The sequence below is a fragment of the Lemur catta genome, chromosome 5 (genome assembly GCF_020740605.2).
Source record: "Lemur catta isolate mLemCat1 chromosome 5, mLemCat1.pri, whole genome shotgun sequence".
Taxonomy (NCBI): Eukaryota; Metazoa; Chordata; class Mammalia; order Primates; family Lemuridae; genus Lemur; species Lemur catta.
In genome coordinates, this window is record NC_059132.1 from 78,360,597 (window position 1) to 78,384,549 (window position 23,953).

Sequence of the window (23,953 nt, forward strand, 5' to 3'; positions counted from 1 at the left end):
ATTTGCAGCATGATGTCAAGCTATTATCATCATCTTTTTGAATGTTCTTAATCCAGATAAATAGTAGGTAAACTGCGATTAGAGAGTTTTTTTCCTCAAAATACGCTAAGATAACATACAGTGCAGGCCTCATTTCCACTGAGATTAACCTCAATGCCTCAGCAAAAACAGTGCCTACCACAATCCCATGAAATAATTTTAGAAGCAATAAATTATGACTGGTTCCATTTACACAAATATTTTGATATCATGAACTAGCTTGCTTATTCAAACTGACAGACTGAGATGGAGAGCTACAGATAGAAAGGTCAAGAAGTAGATGATGTTTTTGAAGTTAGTGTGTAGGGTTTCTGGTGAGAAAGGAGTAGGGGGTTAAATCAGCTGCCGGATGGGAAAACGATCTGTGTCTCTCAGCAGACAGGGAGTAAAGCTTACTTGAGATTTGAAAATGTATTCAAACATTTTCCAAGTGCTTGAAACAGCTAAGAGGAATAATTATTTTGGGAAAAAATCTTTGGGCACTGAAGCTTCAACATGTATTATGGGTAACAGATAAGTTCTTTATTACTTCATAACTATCAGCAGCATGTTGAATGGATAGAATTCTTGGTTCCATTGAATTTGGGAATTTTTCATGGTCTCGAGTCATATGGTTAAGAGTTTGAAAATGACAAAAGAAATAACTAAGCACCTTGAGAGATTTTGTGAGATGTGAAATGTTTGTCACATTAAACTCAATTTAAAGGAAGAAGATTCTCAAAGCTCAAAAATTGTCAAAAAGGAACGGGACTAGGTAAAATGTTACATCTCTCACTTAGAAGAGTTGTGAGATGATGAAAGGATGGGTGGGACAGGAATGTTAACAATAGTGGTACTTCCAGAAAATTGCTTTTATTGAACTGATTACAATATGGAGTTTATCAGCACTTTAAGCATTTGTCATTTAATGGCAAATTGAAAATGGATCCAAGAAATCATACATAAGTCAACAGTTCAAGAAATCTGAGTAACATTACCTTAAACTTTAATATTTCCAAAGAACATTTCTAAAATATTATCTGCTTGGAGGAAAGCAAAAACAATGTTAATGTCTGGGCATATTTGTGGATATTCCAGAGAAACCCAGATCTTTTACCATTGGAAGGGGCTTGAATCTTCATCTGGAACCCAATGCCCTAATTTTATTCTGTTTTAAGAATACAGTGATAAAACAGGCAAAGTAATTTAAGCAAGGCCATATTGCTCGTAGTAAGAGATAGAATTGAACCTGAAATATGTCACAAGCCAGTATTTTTGCTAGTAAATTAAACTAGCATGTAAATAAGTTGCCAAGTCATCTTACCAACAAATCTAAGTGATCAGTATGGTACCTGGAGCAAACTTCTTTATTTTCCAAACTAGTAATCTCAATACTGTGTGCACTGAAAAATGCATTCAGGATTTTATCTTGATGGATGAGGAAGAATCCCCTCTCCTCATGATCTCCTATGGAATTTTAATAGCTGGGAGCAGGAATGCAAACCTGCGTGTATGGGTAACTTAAGCAAGCTATTGATAAAAATCAAAGAAGGTATACAGTATTCTGGGCAAGAGCATATTTTGATATCTACATAAAAAGAAGCATGACACTAGATTACCTACTATCTTAATGCTCTGAATTGGAGTTCACAAAGGATGAGTTTACTCCATGAGGGCAGGAATCTCTCTGGCCTCTTCCTTCTCCACTGCCCATCTTTAGTGAATATCAGTGACTATACAGAAGTTGTGCCAATTTTTCTTAAGCAAGGGTATGGTTTATATAAGCAACCACCATGACCCACATTCAATTTCAATGAATTTGTAGGCAAGCCAAAGGGTAATAATTGCCTCACCTCCCCAGGATCAGTCTACTGGGACTCACAGCCATGCGGCCTTATCTGCAGGAAACACTGACCAGGAGACCATATTCATATCATTTCTCCTGCTGAAAATTAAATTCACCTGACCCTGTTAATTCCTGACTCTTGGAGTGCTAGATTCTGGAAATGGAAGCATAAGTATGACCTACATTGTTAACAAAGTTGGTAAGGTGATCACGTCTGTGCTCTTCCTTCACAGGTGAATCAAATCCAGTGAAATCACTTTAAGCTTAACTTGGAAGGGCTCTGTTAAATGTTCATTTAACCCTTGTTGATTACATAGTAAAACAATAATCCTTTTGTAAAAGTCAGATTTGTATTTAGTCATTCTGGCAAAAACCTTAAAGAGGAAATCAAGTAATAATTAGAAACAAATCCATCAATCCACTAGAAATAAATCCTAAGTCAGCATTTGCCTGTATTAGAAAAGCCAGAAGAGGCAGCCTCTTTAAAGACTGGCTTCTTTTGAGATAGGCTATTCCACAAAGAGAGCTGGAACCCGAACAGAATCTAGCACATCAAGAATCGGGAATTAACAGGGTCAGGAGAATTTAAGAAAGTGTGTTATTTGAAAGCTCATATAGAAAAATTATATTAATATTTTAATACTGGAAATATAACTACACAAGACATTGATGAAGTTGAGACAGAAAGGGCAACATTACAGTATATTTTAAAATTTATACATTTAGAAGCTCTTTATTATTAATGATTAGTGTTCTATTGCCATTGCTTGTTTTTTTTTTGTGTGTGTGTGTGTGTGGTAAATGGTGTAAACAGATAAATATTAATAGTTAGCTAGCCAGAAAGATAGTAATATGGGTATTTCTTTGGTCCTAAAAATTGTACATATTTAAGCCTTTGTGCCAACTGGACAACTCGAACAAGAGGTCTCATCATTAGCCCAGTGACAGCAGGCAATTATGGAAAGTAGGGACATGGCACAAAGACTGACATTCCAATATCCCCCAAATCCTCACAAAGTGCAAACTGTAAAACCCAAACCAACTGATGCAGGGAAGTGATCTCTGTGGAATAATCCAACAGAGAAGGTGGAAAAAGAAAGGCAAAGAGTAGAGGGAGGTGTTGGGAGCAGAAGAGGGGAGGATCAGATGCAGGAGAAAAGGTAGAGGTTGCTGAGAGACAAACACTGGGCGAGCCAGACAGGAGTTTGGGGAGTCACGGGATACATTTTTTCTCTGGTTGGAATGTTGATTTTGAACATTTCAAAACATAAGACCAAAACATCTCATTAGCCAAGAGCAAAGTCCCTTGATCTCAGACTTCGTCAGATCCCCACCCTTCATTTTAAGCCCTCTTGGGAATGATTTTTTTTTTTTAAGTTACAAAAGTAATTGCTACAGAGGCCAAAGGATAACGAAACTATAAATTATGCCATTGAGTTAACTACACTCAAAAGAGTTGCTGGAAAGGGCAATGGCAAAATCTGGACTCTAAAGAGAACTTTATTCTCTGGCCAGAAGTACAGGTAGGAAAAACAGTAACTGAATTTGAAAGCTGCCCTTCAACACCTATCTGTCCTAAACACCAACAGCAGAGATGGTTATTTTTGAACCACCAGCACCTCCTTCTCCTTCTGATGGAAAACAAAACAGTTTTCCTTTCAGGGGCTATTTTCCCTCTAATCACAGGACATCACTTGGGTCTCCAGATGGGCATGTAACCCTAATCTTGCCAATCACAGTGGTACAGTTCCTAGTTCCTGCTCTAGCAACTGCTATCAGGTATGAGTATTTGGTTCAAACCAGGCCAATCAAAATTCTTCCTGGGACTTTTGCCAGAAAAGTTCCTGCCTCCTTCAAAGGTTGGAAGTGTTAAAATCCTGGCTTTCTCTGACACCTTACGAGGCCAGCCTGATGGAGGATGAAGTCACCTAGCAGGAAGCAAACGTATATAGAGGCAGAGAAAAAGCAACAGACTTAATGGCATCATTTTAGAACCTGGATAAAGTCTACTCCTGAAATTTTAAGTCTCAGAATCCAAACATTTCCTTTTTTAAACTAGTTAGAGTCAACAGCTAACTATTTGTAGTCATTTAAAACTAAAAGAGTCTTAAGTTAACACTCATTGTTATGAATCCTTCTAGCTTATGTTGAAAACCTCTACCTATTGGGGCAACTTACTTTTTTATGGCACATCGCTAGCAGAATTTTAAGATTATTATTAGATACAACGCAGTTATCTTTCTCTTCTTTTCTCAGGGAGCAAGGAAAATTTCCTTACCTATCTCTAGGAAAATGAGGAAGGCCATCTCTTCTCCATGATAATAGAATGGCCATTTAACACCCAGGAAAAGAATTGATGCAACCTCTTACTACACAGCGACATCCTCCTGCCTAATTTTTAAATACCTTCTATAGTGAGACAGCCGTTAAAAAATTAAAACAACAACAAAACTTAAACAGTTTTAGAAAAAAAACACTCTAAGTTATTCCTTGGTTTTTCTTTAATACCAATGTTTCTAATGTAAGCAATGTTTAAATTGGTCATTTGGTTCCTGCCAAAACTTGTACCCTGGGACAAAAGAGAATTTAGCTTTGAAATAAAAAGCATTAGGACTATTTGTAGGTTTTCTTGGCACACAAATGCATGGGCACCCCCCCCATCGCCACAGCCTCAGACTCCCCCTTTGCCCCAGAGCACTAACAAAGAAGGGGGTAGTGATAAGAGAGCAATATGCTTTCTGTTGCTGGATCAATCAGAAAAGAATTAAATAATGTTTAAGTATGAAAGTCTGAGGGAACATCTACCTGTAAAGTTTTGTGTTTCAGAAATAACAAAATTCCTTCAACAATTCCAATTGTCTTCAATCTCTCCTCCAACCTATCCTGTTTGGTTCTGTCAGAATTCTCTCCCTGCAATATAGACTGATACATGACCCTATTCTGCAACAGAACTCTTAGCTTCTCATAGCATAAGAAAGGAAGTTCAAATCTATCAGCCTAGTATTCAAAGTTCTTCACAGTTTGATCCTCTCCACCATTACGGACTCACCACTTGCCACACCTACAAGCATCTCCTGCTCCAGAGAAACTCATTCTCAAATTATTCCCCACATTCTCTATCCCCAGTCTAACTCTGTCTGGAGTTCCCATTTCTCTATATTCCACCCATTATTTTATTTTAACTAACCTTTGTTGAGAATCTATCAGGTGCTAGTCAGCTATGGAAGTCTTACCTTATTCTTTGAGGCCCGTACACATCCCCATACCTCTCTCCGTTATGCCTACTCTGTCTACGCTTCAGTACTTGGATCACTTCTCATTTATGCCACAGCACTGTAGCAGACACTACTGTTTGCCTGCAGGACTACAATGCACCCGCCCCTTCTTCCTTAAAACAGTAGTGACTTGTTTAGATGTCTGCTATGGTATGAATATTTGTATCCCTCCAAAATTCATATGCTAAATCCTAAGCCCCAGGTGATGATATTTAGAAGTAGGGCCTCTGGGAAGTGATTGGGTCATGAATAGGGTTAGTGCCCTTCTAAAAGAGGCCTAAGAGAGATCTCTGGCCCTTTCAACAACTGTGGATGTAGCCAGGAGATAGCTGTCTATGAATCAGGATACCACCCTCCTCACCAGACAAACAAATCTGGTGGCACCTTGATCTTGTACTTCCCAACCTCCAGACTGTGAGAAATAAAATTCTGTTGTTCATAAGCCACCTGGTTTATGGCATTTTGTTATGGGAGTCTGGAAAGACTAGGACAGTAACCACTATGCATGGGTTTCAGCACAGATGGGATCCTAAAGCAAATTTTGGGAATATATAATGAATGATTTAATCCAATCTGGTTCCCCTTCACCTAGCTGGTATTTGAGGTAGGCATATCACAGAAGTAACCACACTGTCATCTACAACATTCTTCTCTGGTCTTACAACAGGGTTCCCACGGTATACCCTAAAGGGGTATTGATTTTTGTTTGTTTGTTTGTTTAACCTATCTTTTTCTTGCCATCAGGAACAAGACTAAAATTCAGAGTTATAGTCCAAAACTCAGTTACTTACTTTCAGATCCAGTTTTGCAGATTCAGGATGGGGAGAGAGGCTGGGAATTATGTAGGTAAAGGGCTTTGGGAGATGTCTTTGGATCTCTCATGGTTAAAATTTAAGATCACTTATGCCAAATATGGACTAGTGTCAACTTTTTTTCCCCTCAATCCTTTTTAGGGGACCCATGAAAACATTTTGCTCGGGAAATAAATTCTTATGATGTATTCATGAGTCTCTAAAGTCATTATCAGCTAAATAAACAGTATTACCTTTATTTCAGTTGTATGGCCATACAACTAAGGAACATAAAATAATGTCTTCTTAAAATTTATCAGCCACAGCTTTCACTGGCATTGTAAAGTTCATGTGCAAAACCTATACTATCCTTGAAAGCTCTATCTCCTAGCGCAAAACACAGAAAATGAGTGCTTGAGTTTTTGAGGTTTCCATGGCAGGGTTAATCTATTCACCCCTCTTTCTCTGTAATTAATTAATAGCAATTATTTAGAGACTGTTGATGGTAAAAATACACAGTTATGATATAAATTAGAAATTAGACAACAAAGCAATCTCATTATAACCAGTTATAGTAATAACTGTACTCTATTTACAATATACTGGGTTGGTGGCATTTTATCTTAATTGCCTATTTATTTGTTTGCCTCTTGACCCAGACTATGAGCCACTTGAGGGCATGAGCCATCTCCTATTCACTGACGTCTTTTTATTACCTACCACAGTGCTCAATAAGTGTTTGAATGTAAGAGTAAATAAATGAGCAAATAATAAGTCCACATTCATTCTATTATAAACAGGAGGAAGAGAGAAAAAGGTTTAAAAGTTTTTTTTTATTTTAAAGAAAAATCAAAATTTTTTGATCATCTTAAACGCTAAATAGTGAAACAATCTGTTTATTTCATTTAGCAGATTTAGTATTCCTATGTCCCATTAAATTTTTCTTCATTGGACCAGTTACAGTATTTCCTCTGAAAGAAACTCGGGTGTTTTGGTGAAGATGAGGCACCATTTTAAATTGGACAGATTGATTGACCGATTCTTTTTGAAATGTTCTCTCATCATCTTTCTCTCTTTAAAATATATAAATGTGCAGATTGTTTACTTCAGAAGGGGGAAAAACAGCAAAAAATAAAAAAAGAAGCTTTCTACTAAAACAATGTGTCCTTCTAGGGACACCATAGGTCACTAACATCAGAAGCCTTGGAGGAGACACAATCGATAAATAATAAGATATGACTGTGTAAAGCAGCGGACTAGAAGCCCACTGATAACTCATTCGTGCCTGCTTTCTATGTCTATTCACCTGTTTACACACACACACACACACACACACAGACAACACTGAAAAGCAAGACCTATTTTGGTATTTTCTACACCAAATGGTGGTGGTAATATATGTATACATATAAGTATATGTAACATTCACCTTTCCCCTTTCTGCCTGTCCTACCTAAGTACCCACCACCACATTGCTTGTATACCCTGGTCAGGCTATAAAAATAATAAAACCTAACTTGAGTTTTACTTGTTTTGTATTTTGTATAACATAAATCTTAATAGCATAATACACAACACATTCTCTCTTTTTCTTTACAAAAGACTACTTGAGAAGGACAGTAGGGCAATGGGGAAGTAAGTCAAAACATCTCACCTGACTCTATCCTATTTTAAAGATAAAGCTAAAATACGGATTCAGATTTTTTTTAGACTCTTGTATGTTCAGGACTTGAGAAAATAAGGCAGTTTAAATTCTTACAATGTATTTTATGGGGACACATTTATATTTTAGTCCCATAACACTGCCATGGAAAAGAGTTGATGTTATCATTTTTTTAAAACCAAATTTAAACTTGAACTTAATTATACCAGGCCCTGTCAGGAAAAACGTTATTTTGTTTGACAATAGTTTATATCCCAGCCACATGGTGGATAAAGTTAAGCAGGAAAACTTCTTGGTACATTGCAACTAAAATGGCTGGGTTCATGACTGAAAGAAAATCATTGTTTTTAATGCAATATTGAACTGTTAAGAAATTATAGAATTTTTGAGAGGACAAATAAGCACAAGAAATCAAGATTTCAGTGAGGAAAATATGCTCTGGGACACCAGGGGTATCTACTGAACCCTGGTGTATAAGAGGCAGAGTTTAATGGACCACAGGTGGTAGCCTGGGTTGGCCATAACCCTGTGTCTTCCCTTTCTCTCCTGCCCCTACACATCACCCTCTGCAAAATGTACCACTCAGAGGGAGACTACTTGGATATGTCAGGAATTAATCCAATGATTAACTTCTCCATAGCCATAAGACAGTGGAAATGGTGTCTTCAAGATACTGAGAAAAATAAACATACATACAACCTAAAATGTCATATCCAGTCTAACTAACTTCTAAGAATGAAGGCGAAATAAAGAAATTTAAAAATAAACAGTAACAAAATATTTACAACCAACAGGCTTTCACTTTCAAAGACTGTATTTAAAGAAGCAGAATAACCTTATAAAACAGTTCTAAAAGGCAACAAGAAATAATTGGCACAAGGAACTAGACACATCAATAAAGATAAAATGGACTACACAAAATAATGAAAACAATGTCTAATTTGTGGAATTAAGAAACTACAAAATTAAAATCCTTAATGACCATAAGAATCAGAAGTAGGGGTAACGGTCACCAGCACCAAAACCAGCTTGGACAATAAGGACTAAAACCACCCACCCTACCCAGTTCACTGTTTACAATAACAGGACTTTACCATTTAGGTCATTAAATATGAAATGTCCAATCTCCAATCAAAAGTGTCATATATTGTATCTCAAACAAGAAGCAGTACAATTAATCAAAGTATGTGCTTAAACTATAGACAGAGTTTTGCCGTCTTAACAGTAGCTTATGCCAGCAGCGAAGAAGCCTGGAGAGCAAGGGATGAGGAAATCATGAAAGGCATTTTCCACAGCTTGTTGAGAATTGAGTATTTTTCCTTGCAAGAAGTGGTCCAAAGCCTGGAAGAAGTGGTCATCAGTTGGTGCAAGGTCTGGTGAATACGGTGGATGACAGAGTGTTTCCAACTCCAGCCTCTGTAGTTTGAGCAGTATTGTTTGTGCAACAAGCGGTTGAGCGTTGTCTTGCAAGAGGATTGGACTGTCTCTATTGACCAATCTCGGCTGCTTAATCACAAGTATCCTCATGATTTTGTCCAGTTGGTTGCAGTAGACATCTGCTGTAATCGATTGAACAGGTTTCATGAGGCTGTAGTGGATAATGCCTGCGCTGGACCACCAAACAAACACCATTTTTCTTATGAATATTCAGTTTTGGGCTGTGTTTCCACACTTCATCTTCATTCAACCATTGTGCCAGATGATTTCCATTGTCAAAAACAATCCATTTTTCATCATACGTAACAATACGGTGTAGAAATGGTTCACTTTTATGTCGTGACAGCAAAGAAAGACAAGCTTCGAGATAATTTCTCTTCTGATGCTTGTTTAATTCATGCCAAAACCATCTATCCAGCTTCTTTACCTTGCCCATTTTTTTCAAATGGTCCAATACTGTTGGAATAGTAATGTCAAAACCTTGCTGCTAATGCACGTGTAGGTTAAGATGGATCTGCTTCCACTATAGCTTTCAGCTCATCATTATCTACCTTGGTCCCAGGTCTCCCACATGGCTCATTTTCAAGATTAAAATCACCAGAACAGAACTTCTCAACCCACTGAGGTACTATATGTTCATTAGCCACATCCTTCCCAAACACATTGTTGATATTTTGAGCTGTCTGCATTGCATTGGTTCCATGAAGGAACTCATAGTCGAAAATAACACAAATTTTTAACTTATCCATGGTTTGACAAAAATTGCTCAAAAAAAAAAAAAATTGACAATCACAAGCCAAACAGTGCATTCGCAAGACTAAGGATGTACCTTCACAGGAAAAATAAAACAAAAAATGTCAAAGTGAAATGTCAGAGATATCAATGGTCAAACTTAGCTGACAGTCCGATTCGCTTAAGTAAGGAAATCGGACATTTCATACTTAACAACATAATACTATCTTACTGTCTTCAGGAGAGTCTAGGAGACTCTTGCCAAGGAAAATAACTTCATTGTTCATTACAGGAACTTCCTAACAGAACTCTTTCAACTGGAAGTATGAACAGTTTATTAGCTAAAGCTCCTGAACTCCTACCCTCAAAATCTTTGCTTTGCTGTTTCTACCAAATCTAAACTATTATATCCTAATTCTTACCCAATCCCAATCAAATACATGGAAAAATCCATGTTAAACCAAATTCAAATTAACAAAATCTGGTTTTGCTTTTCCTCCTCCGATACACTACTAAAGTTCTCAAAGTGGAGTTCTCCAACACCACAGTAAGCAAAAAGCTCAGCTCTGTTTTATGGACATAGTGTGGTGATATGTGGGAAGCCAGCACTGGCAGAAGTTAAAATGTTCTCGGGTAACTTTACATTTGAGGAGATGGCAAATACTGATTAGCTTTAGATACTATTAAGTTAAATATGCCTTTTTAAGGTGGTCACTGAACACACAAATAGATGTTTACTTTTTAAACTAGTAGTAAAGAAAAATGGAATGAGAAGATGATAAATTTAATGCAAGAAAGGAAACTGAAGAAACAGAAAAATAAATATAAACAAAATGTTCAAAATAAACACATAAATAAACTATCCAGGGGAGGTTCAATTGACTCCCCCCCCCCCCCCCCCGCCTATGGCAGAAGCAGCCAGTTTTGCCTTCACTTGCACATTTATTTCAATTTCCTGATCTATAAATGTGTCTGTTATTTGGATTGTTATTGAACTGATTATAAAATCAGACTGGCTCCCTTATTAATAAGTTAAATAGAATCTTTAGTACATGTTCTTTTAGTATCTGTATGCAAGTCATGATTTTACCTTTTAAAAATATTAGTCTTCAACAGTCATAAATAGAGCCAAGATTTGTTTCTTTCAAAGAACAATGAATAAACCAAATCATAGGCAAGACTAAGCAGGAAAACAAAAACAAAACAAAACAAAGAAGAGGGAGCACAAAAGCAACAGTAGGAATGAAACAAAGGACATAATTAGAAATGTAGCAGAAACTAATAAGGACATATTGTGAAAACCCTAATGCCAATAAATCTGAAAACTGAAATGAAATGAAAAAATGCCTAGAAAATATAAAATGCATTACTGACTTTAAAAGCAGGACTCATAAATGGATACTAAACCAACTGGGTGATAGGCTGTCACAAATCAAGATTCACATGCTTTTAAAGTATATTACAACTAAATGTGATGAGTTTATACTGGGAAGGATCTTGAAACAAAAAGGTCGTAGCATGGAAAACTGCTCACATCCAAATAGCATCTGTAGGTAATTTAATAACATTGTATGAATATTAATTTCCTAGTTATACAAATGGTTATATAGAATGTTAACACTGGAGGAACCTTGGTTAAGACTATACAGAAATTCTCTATACTACTTTTGTAACATTCTGTAAATCCAAAGTTATTATAAATCTTACAGTTTATTGACTAAAAAGCAAACTCTCTAAAATAAGGGAGACAAAGATATGTACTAATACAATCAATAACATAATAAGAGATACAAAAGGAATAGTAAAAGAATTGAAAGAAACGTCTTTTTTTACAAACCATAGGATTTTTTGCATAAATCCAAAATAATTTCCAGAACAACTATTAAAATAAAAAAGAGCTTAAGTTTTCTAGATATAAGATCAATACCAAAAAATTGATTGTATTTCTACATACCAGCAATATAAAATTAGAAAATGTAGTGTCCAATGGAGATTTTTAACAGCAGTCTATATGAAATATAGAAATAAATCCAAACAATGGATGGGCAACATATCTATGAAGAAATTTTAAAACTGTGTAGACATTAAAGAAAACCCTAAAAAACAGAGAAAGGTAAAGTTTTCAAGGCACTCTACAGCTTTTTCTAAAGAATATATTAAAAAGTAAAACAGCCAGGATGCTCCCAAAGGAGAAGAAAATAAGGTGAGACTTCCTTATCACAAAGCTTCTATAATGTTACAGCAATTAAGACAGTGTCCTTCAATTAAGAAAGACAAAGTTGACCGAAGTAACAGAACAAGATCCAGAAACAGAGCGGACATATAAAGAAACCTGATCTGCAAGTTAGCATTGCACTTCACTGGAAAAGAGAATGACTATTCAATAAATGATGTTGGGACACTATTGCATAACCCACTGAAAAATCTCACACCATGGACAAAAATAAATTCCAGAATAATTAAGGAAAATGAAAGGCAAACTTTAAATAGCCAAATAGACTAATAAAAACTAGGCAAAAATGATGATGTCACTGCACTCTAGCCAGGGCGACAGAGCAAGACTGTCTCAAAAAAAAAAAATTAGGCAAAAGATATCAGCAGTCATTTCATAGAAAAGGAAATTATCAATGGCCAATAATAAATATGAAGCTCAACCTCATTAGTAATGAAAAAAACAAATTAGAACCAATAATAAAGTATATTTTCGCATGTGCCATGTTACCAAAATTTTTTTTAAAAAAGGACAAATCAGAAGTTAGTGAGAATTCTGTGCAACAGAAATTTTTATATATTGCTGGGAGAAGTGTAAACTGATCACTTTTAAAAACAATTTAACTCGGCCCAGTAAAGTTGAAAATATAAATATTTTAAGACAGCAAAACCATTCTTAGATATAGACTCAAAGTTTTCTTGCACTTTTGCACAAGTGCACGGAGAACTGGAAACAAGCCAAATGTTCATCAAACATTTGGAAATGAGCCAAGTCCTCATAAAAGTAGGAGACACACAAAAAGTTGATTATTTATAAAATAAAATACTATACATCAAGGAAAACAAATGACCTAATAAGCTATCTGCCTCAATATGAACTAATTTTAAAAACATAGTATTTTTTAGTTTTGCTTGTTTTGAAATGTATATCAAATCACAAAACACACAGTATTATTCCATTGATACATATTTCAAAACAGGCAAAAATAAACTTTTTATAAGACAGTTCATAGGGAAGTATGTACATGTTGTAAAATTATAAAGAAAATCAGGATTTAGGACAACAATTACATTTGCAGGAACAAGTAAAAGGTTTAATCAGGGAGCAATATTGGTAGGGGACTTCATAACTAAAAGAAGTATCACTTTTCCTAAGTTGAGTTGCATGCTGGGTGAAGCTATGTCACATGCTGGATGAGGCATGTAGACAATTTAACTAATATATTATATACACACATAAATATGTGCATATATATGCATACATATAACACTTCCTCTTCTGTAACACAACCCACTGGGTATTCAGGTATCACATAGCCCTCCTGGTGTTGATCTGTGGAAAATGGAACTTGGGGAGAAGGCACAAGAAAGTGCTAATATTCTACCTACTGCTACTGTTGTAAGAAAGTCCTTTGTCTCTGACCCAGGAGTCTTTTATCTTCTATTAGCATCCATGAAACTGTCATAAGCTAACTTACTACTTTGAAAATAAAGTCTTAGACTCTGCAATTTTTGAAAAGGTTATGAAATCTTACTTACAAAAAAAAGTCAATAGGTGCAGTAGAGCTTGGTGAAAAATTGCCTTAAATAGGTATTAGAAAAATGGGTTTTAGCATTTGTTTAGGTACAAAACATGAGTAAGATCTAGGGCAACTACCATACTCTGGTCTCTGTTTCTTTATCTGTAAAATGAAGGGTTAAACTACACGGCCTTCTAAAGATAGGATAGCTTCTGGTTCTCAAAATCTTAAAATTATAGATATAAGGAAAAAAAAACAAGATGAAATGCACAGTCACAGAAAGAACAAATGTGAAAAAAATGTAACTATGTAAATGCTAAAGATACAAATTGTGATGACAGCAAGGACAAAGTTTATTTCATCTGCATTGAAATATTTATCTGTAATATACCATGAAATGAAAATTCTCTTTTAACTTGTATATCAAAGAGAAAATAAAAAACCCAGGAAAGAAGTTCAAGTAAAATATTTTCATGTTATACAAATGCCATTGAAGTGAAAAATCTTCAGTAAGACCACCCAACCTTGACAAGTGTATTCATATGGGATTTAAAGAGTAATATTTGCCTGACATACAGTAGGTGGTCTTTCACGTGGGTGAAATACTCCAGCTGACTTTGGTTCATGAATGCTTCTAGGAGAATTATGATGAATTCCTACCTGGCAAGGCATACTGTTAGCCTAAATTTCTAATTCTGCTTTCAAAACTTTATTTTTCTTTGTGATGAAGAACTTTCAAACTTCTCAGTCCTGTGTGTGTGTGTACGTATCCATATGTATCTAGGTAATATGTACCCATGGATACAGCTTGTTCTTTTAATAGCTGATTGTTTGTATTATTGATTTGGCTATCAGGAAGCTCAAATATAAGATTTTTAGCACTAAAGGCAAATTAGGTTTTCTGGCATAACTACATTCTTTTATGTAGCTTTTTATTCTCTATTCCATATTGTAAACGGTTTTACTCTATATATGCTTTTTACTACAAATTATGTCAAATCATTTTAGAAGAAGGTAGAAAATAATGACTATGTATGTACGTATATGTATCTTCTGATTTTCAATGAAGACTTTAAGTGAAACATAGCTCACATAAGGTTGTAAATTTCTTAGATCATCAGAAAAATAAAACAAAACAGATGCCATTTAAAATCAGATCATCAAAATCAAGCAAGATTTTAACAATTATTATACTCTGTTGGAATTTCATGCATGGAAACTTACTTGCATATGTCATCTTCTGGGTCTTCAAGCCCAAATCTTTCATCAAATGTAAGCTGTATCCATACATTTTCCTCTACTGCTACTAATCTCCATACCAAGACCATATTTCTTGGATAAGTATGAGGAAACCTTGGGCTGTGAATACTTCCATTAGTAGACACAGTGATAATTCTCTCATGCTGGGGATCTTGTACTCCTAAAGCAAAAACACAGACACAGACATACATTTATAACAAACATTTCAAAAATTACATGCTCTAAAATAAATGTATTATTACTATTTACATTTTACCTCTAACCAGTGTTAGCTATGTCTCATATGATACAAGCCAAATACCACTCTGTCCAGAATTTATCCAGAAAAAAAGATTATTTTAACATTACTGAATAAAAATCTGTGTATATACATATTTTAAATATAGAAAATTAGTCTTTTTAAATTTAATGACTGAAGTGTCAACTACGAACTCTTTTGGATTCCTCAAATCACAATAAAGCTGAGTTATGATTATAAATTCTGAGAAGCTATCAAATATAAGTCATGTTAAAATAAAAATAAACAATATAATTCTAGTTTTAAAAATATAAATAATGATTAAAATTCCCCTAATTTTAAAATAAGAACTATAGAGCCACATTCAACTAATTATTTAAGGATTTCCATTAATTTTATATACAGAAAATAAGAGAGGGTATTAAGACAGCTGAGGAAAAAGAAATGTGAGGCTAAAAGACATAGAAGTGGATTAATATAAAAAGAAGTTACCAGGTTTTTTCATTCATCTTTGAAATGTCAATTAGCAGACCACACCAACACCATTTATAGCTTTTTAGCTGCTCTTTTATTCCTAATGCTTTAGAAACCAAGCTGACAAAATGATCTTAGTAACTGCTTACTATTTGGGCCTGTAACTTCTGAAGAAAAGGCATCCAATACAAGCTCAAAGTTTCACATGAACTGGAATTATGAAATGATCTCAACTCTTAAATGACCCTGAAAAGTAAAATGAGGTCAAAATAACAGTCTCAGTTCTTCGTAATAAGGGAACTATTAACACTAATGAAAATATTATATCAAAATACAAAAAAATGTTGTAGAACTTCTCAGTAACTGAATATGCCAACATAAATTTTAAATTTGTAAAGGGAAAGTACAGTACAAAATGGCTTCCAAGTATTTTAGGCGTGGAATCTTTTCACACTTATGAAACACTAAAATATGTTGTTAATACTATCTTTCTTTTTATTAGAATGTTGAAGAGAGAACTGAGGGGAAGGGCAAACTGGCATTGCGGAGAAAAAGTGTCCTTATACTCATCCAGTTGAGAGTTGAAACCCACAATTGATATTTATAAAATGAGTAGTCATTCAACCACTCAAAACAAATCTAAGAATTAGGTAATCATGGGCTACAGGCCATGAAAATCTGTTTAGGTATGTCAAATTCTAATAAAAAAAAAAAACTTTGAAAATATCCCATATTCAATTTTGAACATAACTTTATTAAAAATATTTTAAAAGCCCTAAACTGGACTCTGAACACATGAGGTGATGTGCATAGCAGGATATCTGGGAATTTTATGGTGCAACTTTTATATACTCTTAATATCAGGACAGCAGTTTTAACTATAGCAATGCCCCCTTAATTTTCATAATTTAGGAGATATGCTACACAACACTGAACTTCATATCTGTAGTAAGATCATGGAGAAATTAAGAATATCATTACTTTATAAGCCCCATCATTCATCCATTTGTCCTGTCCAACATCCAATCTCTTATATATGCATACTTACTTTCCCAAATAGGACAAATCTCATTTATTCTATTCCTTTGTTATATTCCATCAGACTGTGCAATATAGAGTTTACCTGGGCCTATGAAATCATGACATTTTAGACTAAACTCTACACTTTTTTTTCCCCTCTCTTCCTTTCTCTTTCAGTTATAGTTTTCTGCCTTTTCCTCTTCTCCATATCTTTCACTTCCCATAATCTAAGTCCCTCATAATCAATGAATTCACTAAACTCTGTCTGTTCCCTTATGGATTTCACACCAGTGATGTCACTTCCGCTGTGGTAGGCAGAATTGTAAAATGATCCCCTATGTTCCTCATCCTTGTGCACTCTCTCCCTTGAATGTATGGAACCTGATGGGATATAACTCCAGTGATTAGGTTAGTTCACTTTGAGTTAACCAAAAGGCAAATTATTTGGGTGGGCCTAACTTAATTAAATGAGCCCATAAAAAAAACTGAATCCTTCTTAAATTTGAGAAATTCAAAGTGTGAGAGGGATTTAACAGGAGGGAGGGTCTTTGTTGCTGGCTTTGAAAGGGGAGGAGGCTATGTGCCAATGGATGTAGGGAGCTTCTAGAAGCCAAGAGCAGTCTATGGCTGACAGCCAGCAAGGAAATATGGGGACCTCAGTTCTAAAACACCGAGGAAACTGACAGCCTCCAGAAAGAAATCTAGCCTAGTTGATACCTTGAGTGTAGCCCTACGAGACTCTGAGCAAGAAGCTAGTCACAGTGCCTAGACTTCTGATCTACAGAGCTGAGAGTCAATAAAAGGTGTTTACCACTGCTAAACTTGTGGTAATTTCTTACATAATAATAGAAAACTAATACACCTTCTATTGTGCACAAAGCTGTTTGGATTATAGGTATTTCTTTTTGCCCCCCAATCTTGAGCTCTAATTACAGCAACTTTTCATTTAGTATTTATGTCAGTCACATATTAGAATACTACTAAGGTTAAAGAACTATCTGTTTTATCTTAAACTACCCAAAATAATTTGAACAAGTTTTACTTATGATTTTTAAGTTAAATAATTCAATGCCTCCATTCTTCTCAGTGCCTTAACTTTTCCTCAGTAGTAAGCGTTCTTTCTATACAGAAACATGTCCCTCTGGATACTAGTATTTGACACTGCTGTTGGCTATTATAATACATATATGAAATAATCACTGCTTTTTCTATTCACAGCATATGGTACCAACATAGCTCCTAAGAATACAGAAGGATCTATCAAGTTAGATGAATTCTTCTTATAGACAAATTTTATTAAGAAAATAATGATCACTAACTATAAAAAATAAATTCATAAACTGTTTTCAAATATTTCTTCTAAAAATGAGTATCTCCTTACTCTCTAAATTTTCTTTCAATAATCTACATATTTCAGAGGTATTTATAGTAATAGTTTATATCAACAGTCTTTCTCATTTTGGCAATAAATATTTTTAGTGAATTAATTTTTCTAATCAGACTTATTAAAATGTAATATTTGCCCCAGTCTGTCTCAAAACAAATGTCTTATATTCAAGGTACAAAGTCTTTACAAATATAGCAGCATTTACTCTTTCATATATAATCTAGAAGACTACATGGCTATTAAAAGATCTCAATTCTATTTTTACATCTTCAGTCAAAAAAGCACATGGCTAAAATATATATACTTAACTTTGTGTTTATGTCTTTTTTTCTTTATAATTCACAATTCCAATAGACTATAATTAAACATAATTTAAAGACTGAAAATCTGGGCCTTATTTGTGGTAAAAAAAAATTGTAAATTTTCTTTTAAGTTAAATTGCTGTTCCCCCAAAATTTATCTCGAAATACAATGAGGTTTGCCACCAAACATATATGATTTGCACATGACTTTCAAAGTTTTATGTAAATCTCAAGCAACTAGGCCTATAATCAGAAGAAAAAAAAAAAAAGAAGCAACAAACATTAAGTTCTACCAAATTAAGACTCTGTATTTATGGTTCTGTTGTTTTAACAGTCATTTTGTTAAACATATAAATTTACCAGTATTTTAGGGATGAGACAAGTACACATTTGTGGCTATTTTATTGAGCATTTGCTTTTTCTGTAGCCAAACGACAGTATACTCAAAGTACCAATGAAATGAAACAAATGTTTGTAGTCAAATCACTAAAATATTTATCGCATTGTACTTGCCATGTATGCTGAAAGAAGAATAAATCTTGTACATCTTAGACAATGAGTTTAGCATGAAAATTAAAATATATGTAAACATTAAATGTTTAAAATTATAATTATACACAAATTCATATTACCCTACCCAACCCCTCTTAAGGTAGAGAAGTATTGAAAACTAAAATGAAGCAAAAGTAGAAAAAGAAAAGGAAAAGAGGAGAGATTAATAATGTAAGTACTGTAAAATTGTTGACTACATATGTATACATAGTTCAATTATATAGACTCACTATATATCTGTATTTAATCAGTTTAGCATAAAAGTCAAAGCAATTCTATAATGTTACCATGCATTACATACTTTTTGGTGCTTTTAAAGAAATACTATGAATAAAAGAAGGTAATAGTAGTAAGAGAATCATAAAAAGTAACTCAAATTATAATACTCCAAAATGCTATATTACTAATAAAGATAAAAAGTAATTTCTGGATAATATGTAACTCATGAAGAAAGATAAATCATCCATTTCCTTCTCCACACTAATGTTTTAAGTTGACTTTAGCATAAAAGAAATACAGAAATGAGAATTAGGTAAAGAGAAATAGGTCCGATCTTGGTTTAGTTTGGGAGTTCTGAATTCTCTCTCTCCTTTCACATAGACCAGACTGTATCAATATGTCACCAATAAACTGACAGGCTTCACATGTCCTGTGAGATTTTTGATATATTCATTTACAAATGCGTTATTTTCAAACTGTGCAAAAAAGCATTTCTTTACAAGTGAGTTGCATCTATTTGTCATCCTTACTGGATAAATACACGTATTCATTGGTCTTATTTGTGCTTGATGCTCTGTTTTTCAACCTGCAAAAACTTTTATTCTAATCTTACCAGTATGTTAATACAGCTGTTTCTGCTTCTGCTTTCACTCTCATTAACTCTCAATTAATGAATTTGGCCTTTATCAATTGTTAATTAAAATCACAAGACACATATGTACAGTTTCACTGACTCTAGGAACTGGTACCTTTTTGCCTAGAAAATCTAGAGTAATTTCATCCTAATCTTATTTGATTCTGTAGAGAGAAGATATATTTAAGGTCCACAGAACAAATACCTTTCTATCAATTCCAAACTGTATAGAATTACTCCATTTGCATGCTTAATACTTTAAATTTGGCTATTAATACAAGTATGATAATGTACTAGACACAAAACCAAAACTCTAGCTTTTGTTTTATCATCAGTTCAATTTACAATGCCCCAAAACAACAGCAAAATTAACAATCAACAAGGCTAATGTCTACCTCAAATTAATTATAGATTATGAGAATAAATGTTCACTAAGGAAAAATAAAGGAAGGGATTGCTAAATTCAGTAAACCACAAAACAACTATAATTATTTAAAATACGCCCAATTGCAATTCTTGAACTTAACCCAGAAGATAATTAACCATTTTATTCCCCAAGGGAAGGAATAGCCAAAAATTACATATTGAAAACCTATTATGTTTCAGGCACTGTTCCAGATGCTTGGGAGATCAGAAACAAAACAAAACCCTCTCCTCCTAATGTGACAATTTCTAGAATTGTAATTTAGTATCATTCCTATATACCAGGTATACTAGTAAACTAACCACTTTCAGATGTTACCTCTTTTAGAATGCAACAATCAATTCCTGTAGGATTGCATATTTTAGTCATAATGTATGGGTTCACTCTTTTTTTCTTTTCTACTACACTATAATTCCTAGAAGGTAAAACTGTTATTACTGATGTCCATAGCCTGTATCTAGCTCTGTGCCTGGCACATGGTACCACCTAACACATATCGATACTATAAAGAAACTTGATACTTTATCCCAGAACATGGCGGAAAACAATTTTACATATTACTTTCACATTTCAGCCTTCACTCCTAAGTTTCTAGAAACTGTACATGATAAGAATAATAAGATTTTACAATTTTTAACCCCCCCCATGTAAGATCCCTAAATCCACATTTGATATCTTATTTAGAGAGTCCATCTATTATTACCTACATATATACTTCAACTGAAACTGATAGTGCTTACAGTATTCATTATTGAGATTTACCTTTTTCTTAATATGCCTACTTATTTAAAAAATAAAACATGTTCCATAATTTTAGCACACTTTGAGAATACCTCAATATAGTCATTATTTATCTAAACTGTGAAATATGATTCAATTAATAATAAAGTCTGTTATTTTCAGCAAGTCACCTGATAATCTGTTTAATTTTTATAAATCACAGGTTGTTTTATTTTTATTTTTATTTATTTATTTATTTTAAATAGTCATGGTTAATTTATTGCTGAGAATTTTCAGATGTGAAAGGTCTAATGAAAGCTCATAGCAAGAATGATGCAACTGACATGCAAACTTGGTGGCATGAAAAACAAGATAAAATCGTTCCACAAAACTTAAGTAGAATGTCGCTAAGGACCACAATTACCCATTTTAAAATAAGTCAGTGAACGTTACATCTTAATTTATAAAATTAGATGAACATACTTTTTACAGAGGAAATAATCTTGATATATAACATAATAATTCTGACACATAATACAAAGTTGTTTTAAAGTTCAAATGGAATAATATTTGTGTAAAATAAAATAGACATCAGTAAATAAGTGAAAGGAAAACATTTTCCATCATCTTCTGTTTAATTCAAATAGAGAAAATTTACTAACAAGTATCAAGTTTCTCTATGTCATCAAATGGGAGACATTATGTAAGACAATACACAGCGGGTCATAGTATAGGGATTCTGATTTCACAAAGATCAAATTGATTAAAGTACGAAGCAGTGATTTTTAGGCAGTAGTTTCAAATTTCTGATTTCCTTGTACAGGCTGATTAAAAAGGGAAGAAAAGGAGTAACTTTGTAGAAATTTTACCATTTCTTTAACTTCACACTATTTCTTTAAAAAGTCTGAAATTGTAATCAGTCTAATAAGAAGTACAAGATTTTGGCCATTAGCCTCTTCTCTATCTATGGGCAATGCTGAGAAATGGAGCCTGTAATCAAGGAAGTCCCTGGGACAACCTCCACATGCAATGGGGGGAAGTTAACATAGTGAGCATCTGTCTGTTCAGCCTTGCCCATCACCACTATGTAGCAGCCACTGGATAAGGGATGCACTGACCCAACCCAGAAGTAAGCCTGGGAAATCAGTAAGAGCCAATTTCCCTCAGAGCATGGATTACTCTAATGGGCCAATCAGAATAAATCCAATGGCTTTTTTTCAATAGTTGGGAAAAAGACAATTTTGGGTGTGGACATGAGATCCAGAAATATTGTAGTCCTTTAGCTATCATAATAGAATCCAGTCTAATGAAAAAGTCAATGCACAAATGTGGGCAGATACATGGCAGTATAGAAAAACGGAGCTAGATCCCAGTTCAGATCACACCAATCACATTCACCTCAACTCTGGGCTTCTCAATTAAGTGAATAATTAAATCACTTTTATTATTTAAGCCAATTAGAGTTAGAACTTTCATACTTGCAACTAAAACCATTATATAATGAACATATGTTTGGGTTTACCTAAGATGGCCTTGGTTTCAGTCTGTTATCCTGGTGTAATTACTATTATTAGTGACACTTCCTTGGCCTTTGAAAACACACAATTTGCATCACAAAAGACTCAGCAAGGAGGCTCTATAACATTCTTCCAGTACTGTGGAATGTGATATGGAAGCGGTAAAGAATTGACAGCATGGTATTTTAGCCTTAAGGTAATGGTAAAAACAATCTATTTTGATTTTACACAATGGGATATAACTTTTGAAAATGAAGGCTCAATTATGGAAGACAAACTAGCCATAATCTTCTTACCTAATATGGCACAGGATAAATAGCCAAGTATGTAAACATAGAATCTCCTCAAAGCCTTTATCACACACCAGTTGGTAATGAATACAATTGCATGCACACACAATTACACACTCCATTATAGTGAAACATGTTTAGCCAATGCTATTATTTTTTATTCTGTTAAGTTGCACGTTAGTTTAGACACCACAAAGTCAAAACCAGAATGTAGAAGAGAGAAAAATGTGGAGGAAAACACATTACAAAAGAAAAATTCACCTTAAAAACTCACTATTGACTTTTTTCAATGCATAATCAACTCTCTTACCGAATTAAAACTATTATTCAATGTAGAAAGGTTACACAAAATACTAAGAGTTCTAAAATGTTTTAGGCAGCAAAATACGTTTATGCCAAATTATATTGTTATAGCAAAAACTGGCTGATGTGATTAAGCACAAAATGCACATTATATACTCTTGAAACAAACAAACAAAATTTAAGAGAAAATATTTTCAATAAAGAACTTCATTTGTTTAGAAACTCAGCATCTAACAATTTCTATCTGCATTGGACATATAATTTACAACAGTCAGAGTAAAATTTGCTAGCATTTAAAATACAGAAGATAGTTACTGATTACTTTGTGAGACTAAGATACCTAGACAAAATACCAACATTTTGACAGTAAAATGTTTAAAATTTATCAATGAAAATAACAGTGAAAAGGAAACCAATACAAATTTACTCTTTCATAGAAAAATGCAAATAAGTCCATCAGTTTATGCCTTTAATGAATATGTAAAAGACGCTTAAGAATTCCTTTAAGTTAAGCTCTGAATCAGGCAAGATAAATGAATTCTAAGAAACAATAAAATAGAAATACATTTATTTCAGTCTTAATATATTCTGCTTAATATATTAATGCTGAAAAGTGAGACTATACTGTTTCCTGATATATTTAGCATTTTATGTTCAAAGGTGAATGGATGCATACAATGCATATGCTATGATCCTATGACTATCTTATGAATGTTGTCAAAGACAAAAATAACAAATTCAGTCACTTCTATACAAATCATTTCCTCTTATGTTATTAAATTATGTCAATAAATGATGAAGTGTTTGCATTCCCATAAGAAATACTTGAGATTGATAAGTTACATTTGTAGCAAGATCTTTGGTTTCAGCAGTAATTTTCATAACTATATCAGGAATAAATAAAGAGCAATTATCCTGGGACATGACTGCCTCTCATAGGCTGAATTTAAACTAATATGCTCATGAATGCCCTAACCATTCTGCCCTGCTGGAAAACATTACCTCCACACCCCACACTCTACCCTTAACAATTCTTGTCAATCTAAAAGTGACATGAAAATATGAAAAATATAAATGTTAGGTGTTTAAAGAAATAAAAACCCTACTTTAATAATAAAAC

At 33.9% G+C, this 23,953-nt stretch overlaps 1 protein-coding gene across 2 annotated transcripts in view; it reads right to left on the minus strand.

Annotated features, from left to right (window-relative positions):
* The window catches only part of PDGFC (platelet derived growth factor C), a 210,341-nt gene that overhangs the window by 73,250 nt on the left and 113,138 nt on the right, over positions 1 to 23,953 (minus strand). For both annotated transcript variants that reach the window (XM_045552169.1, XM_045552170.1), the window contains exon 3: positions 14,718 to 14,913. In XM_045552169.1, the coding sequence (XP_045408125.1) occupies positions 14,718 to 14,913 (196 nt within the window). The remainder of the gene's footprint in view (positions 1 to 14,717; positions 14,914 to 23,953) is intronic.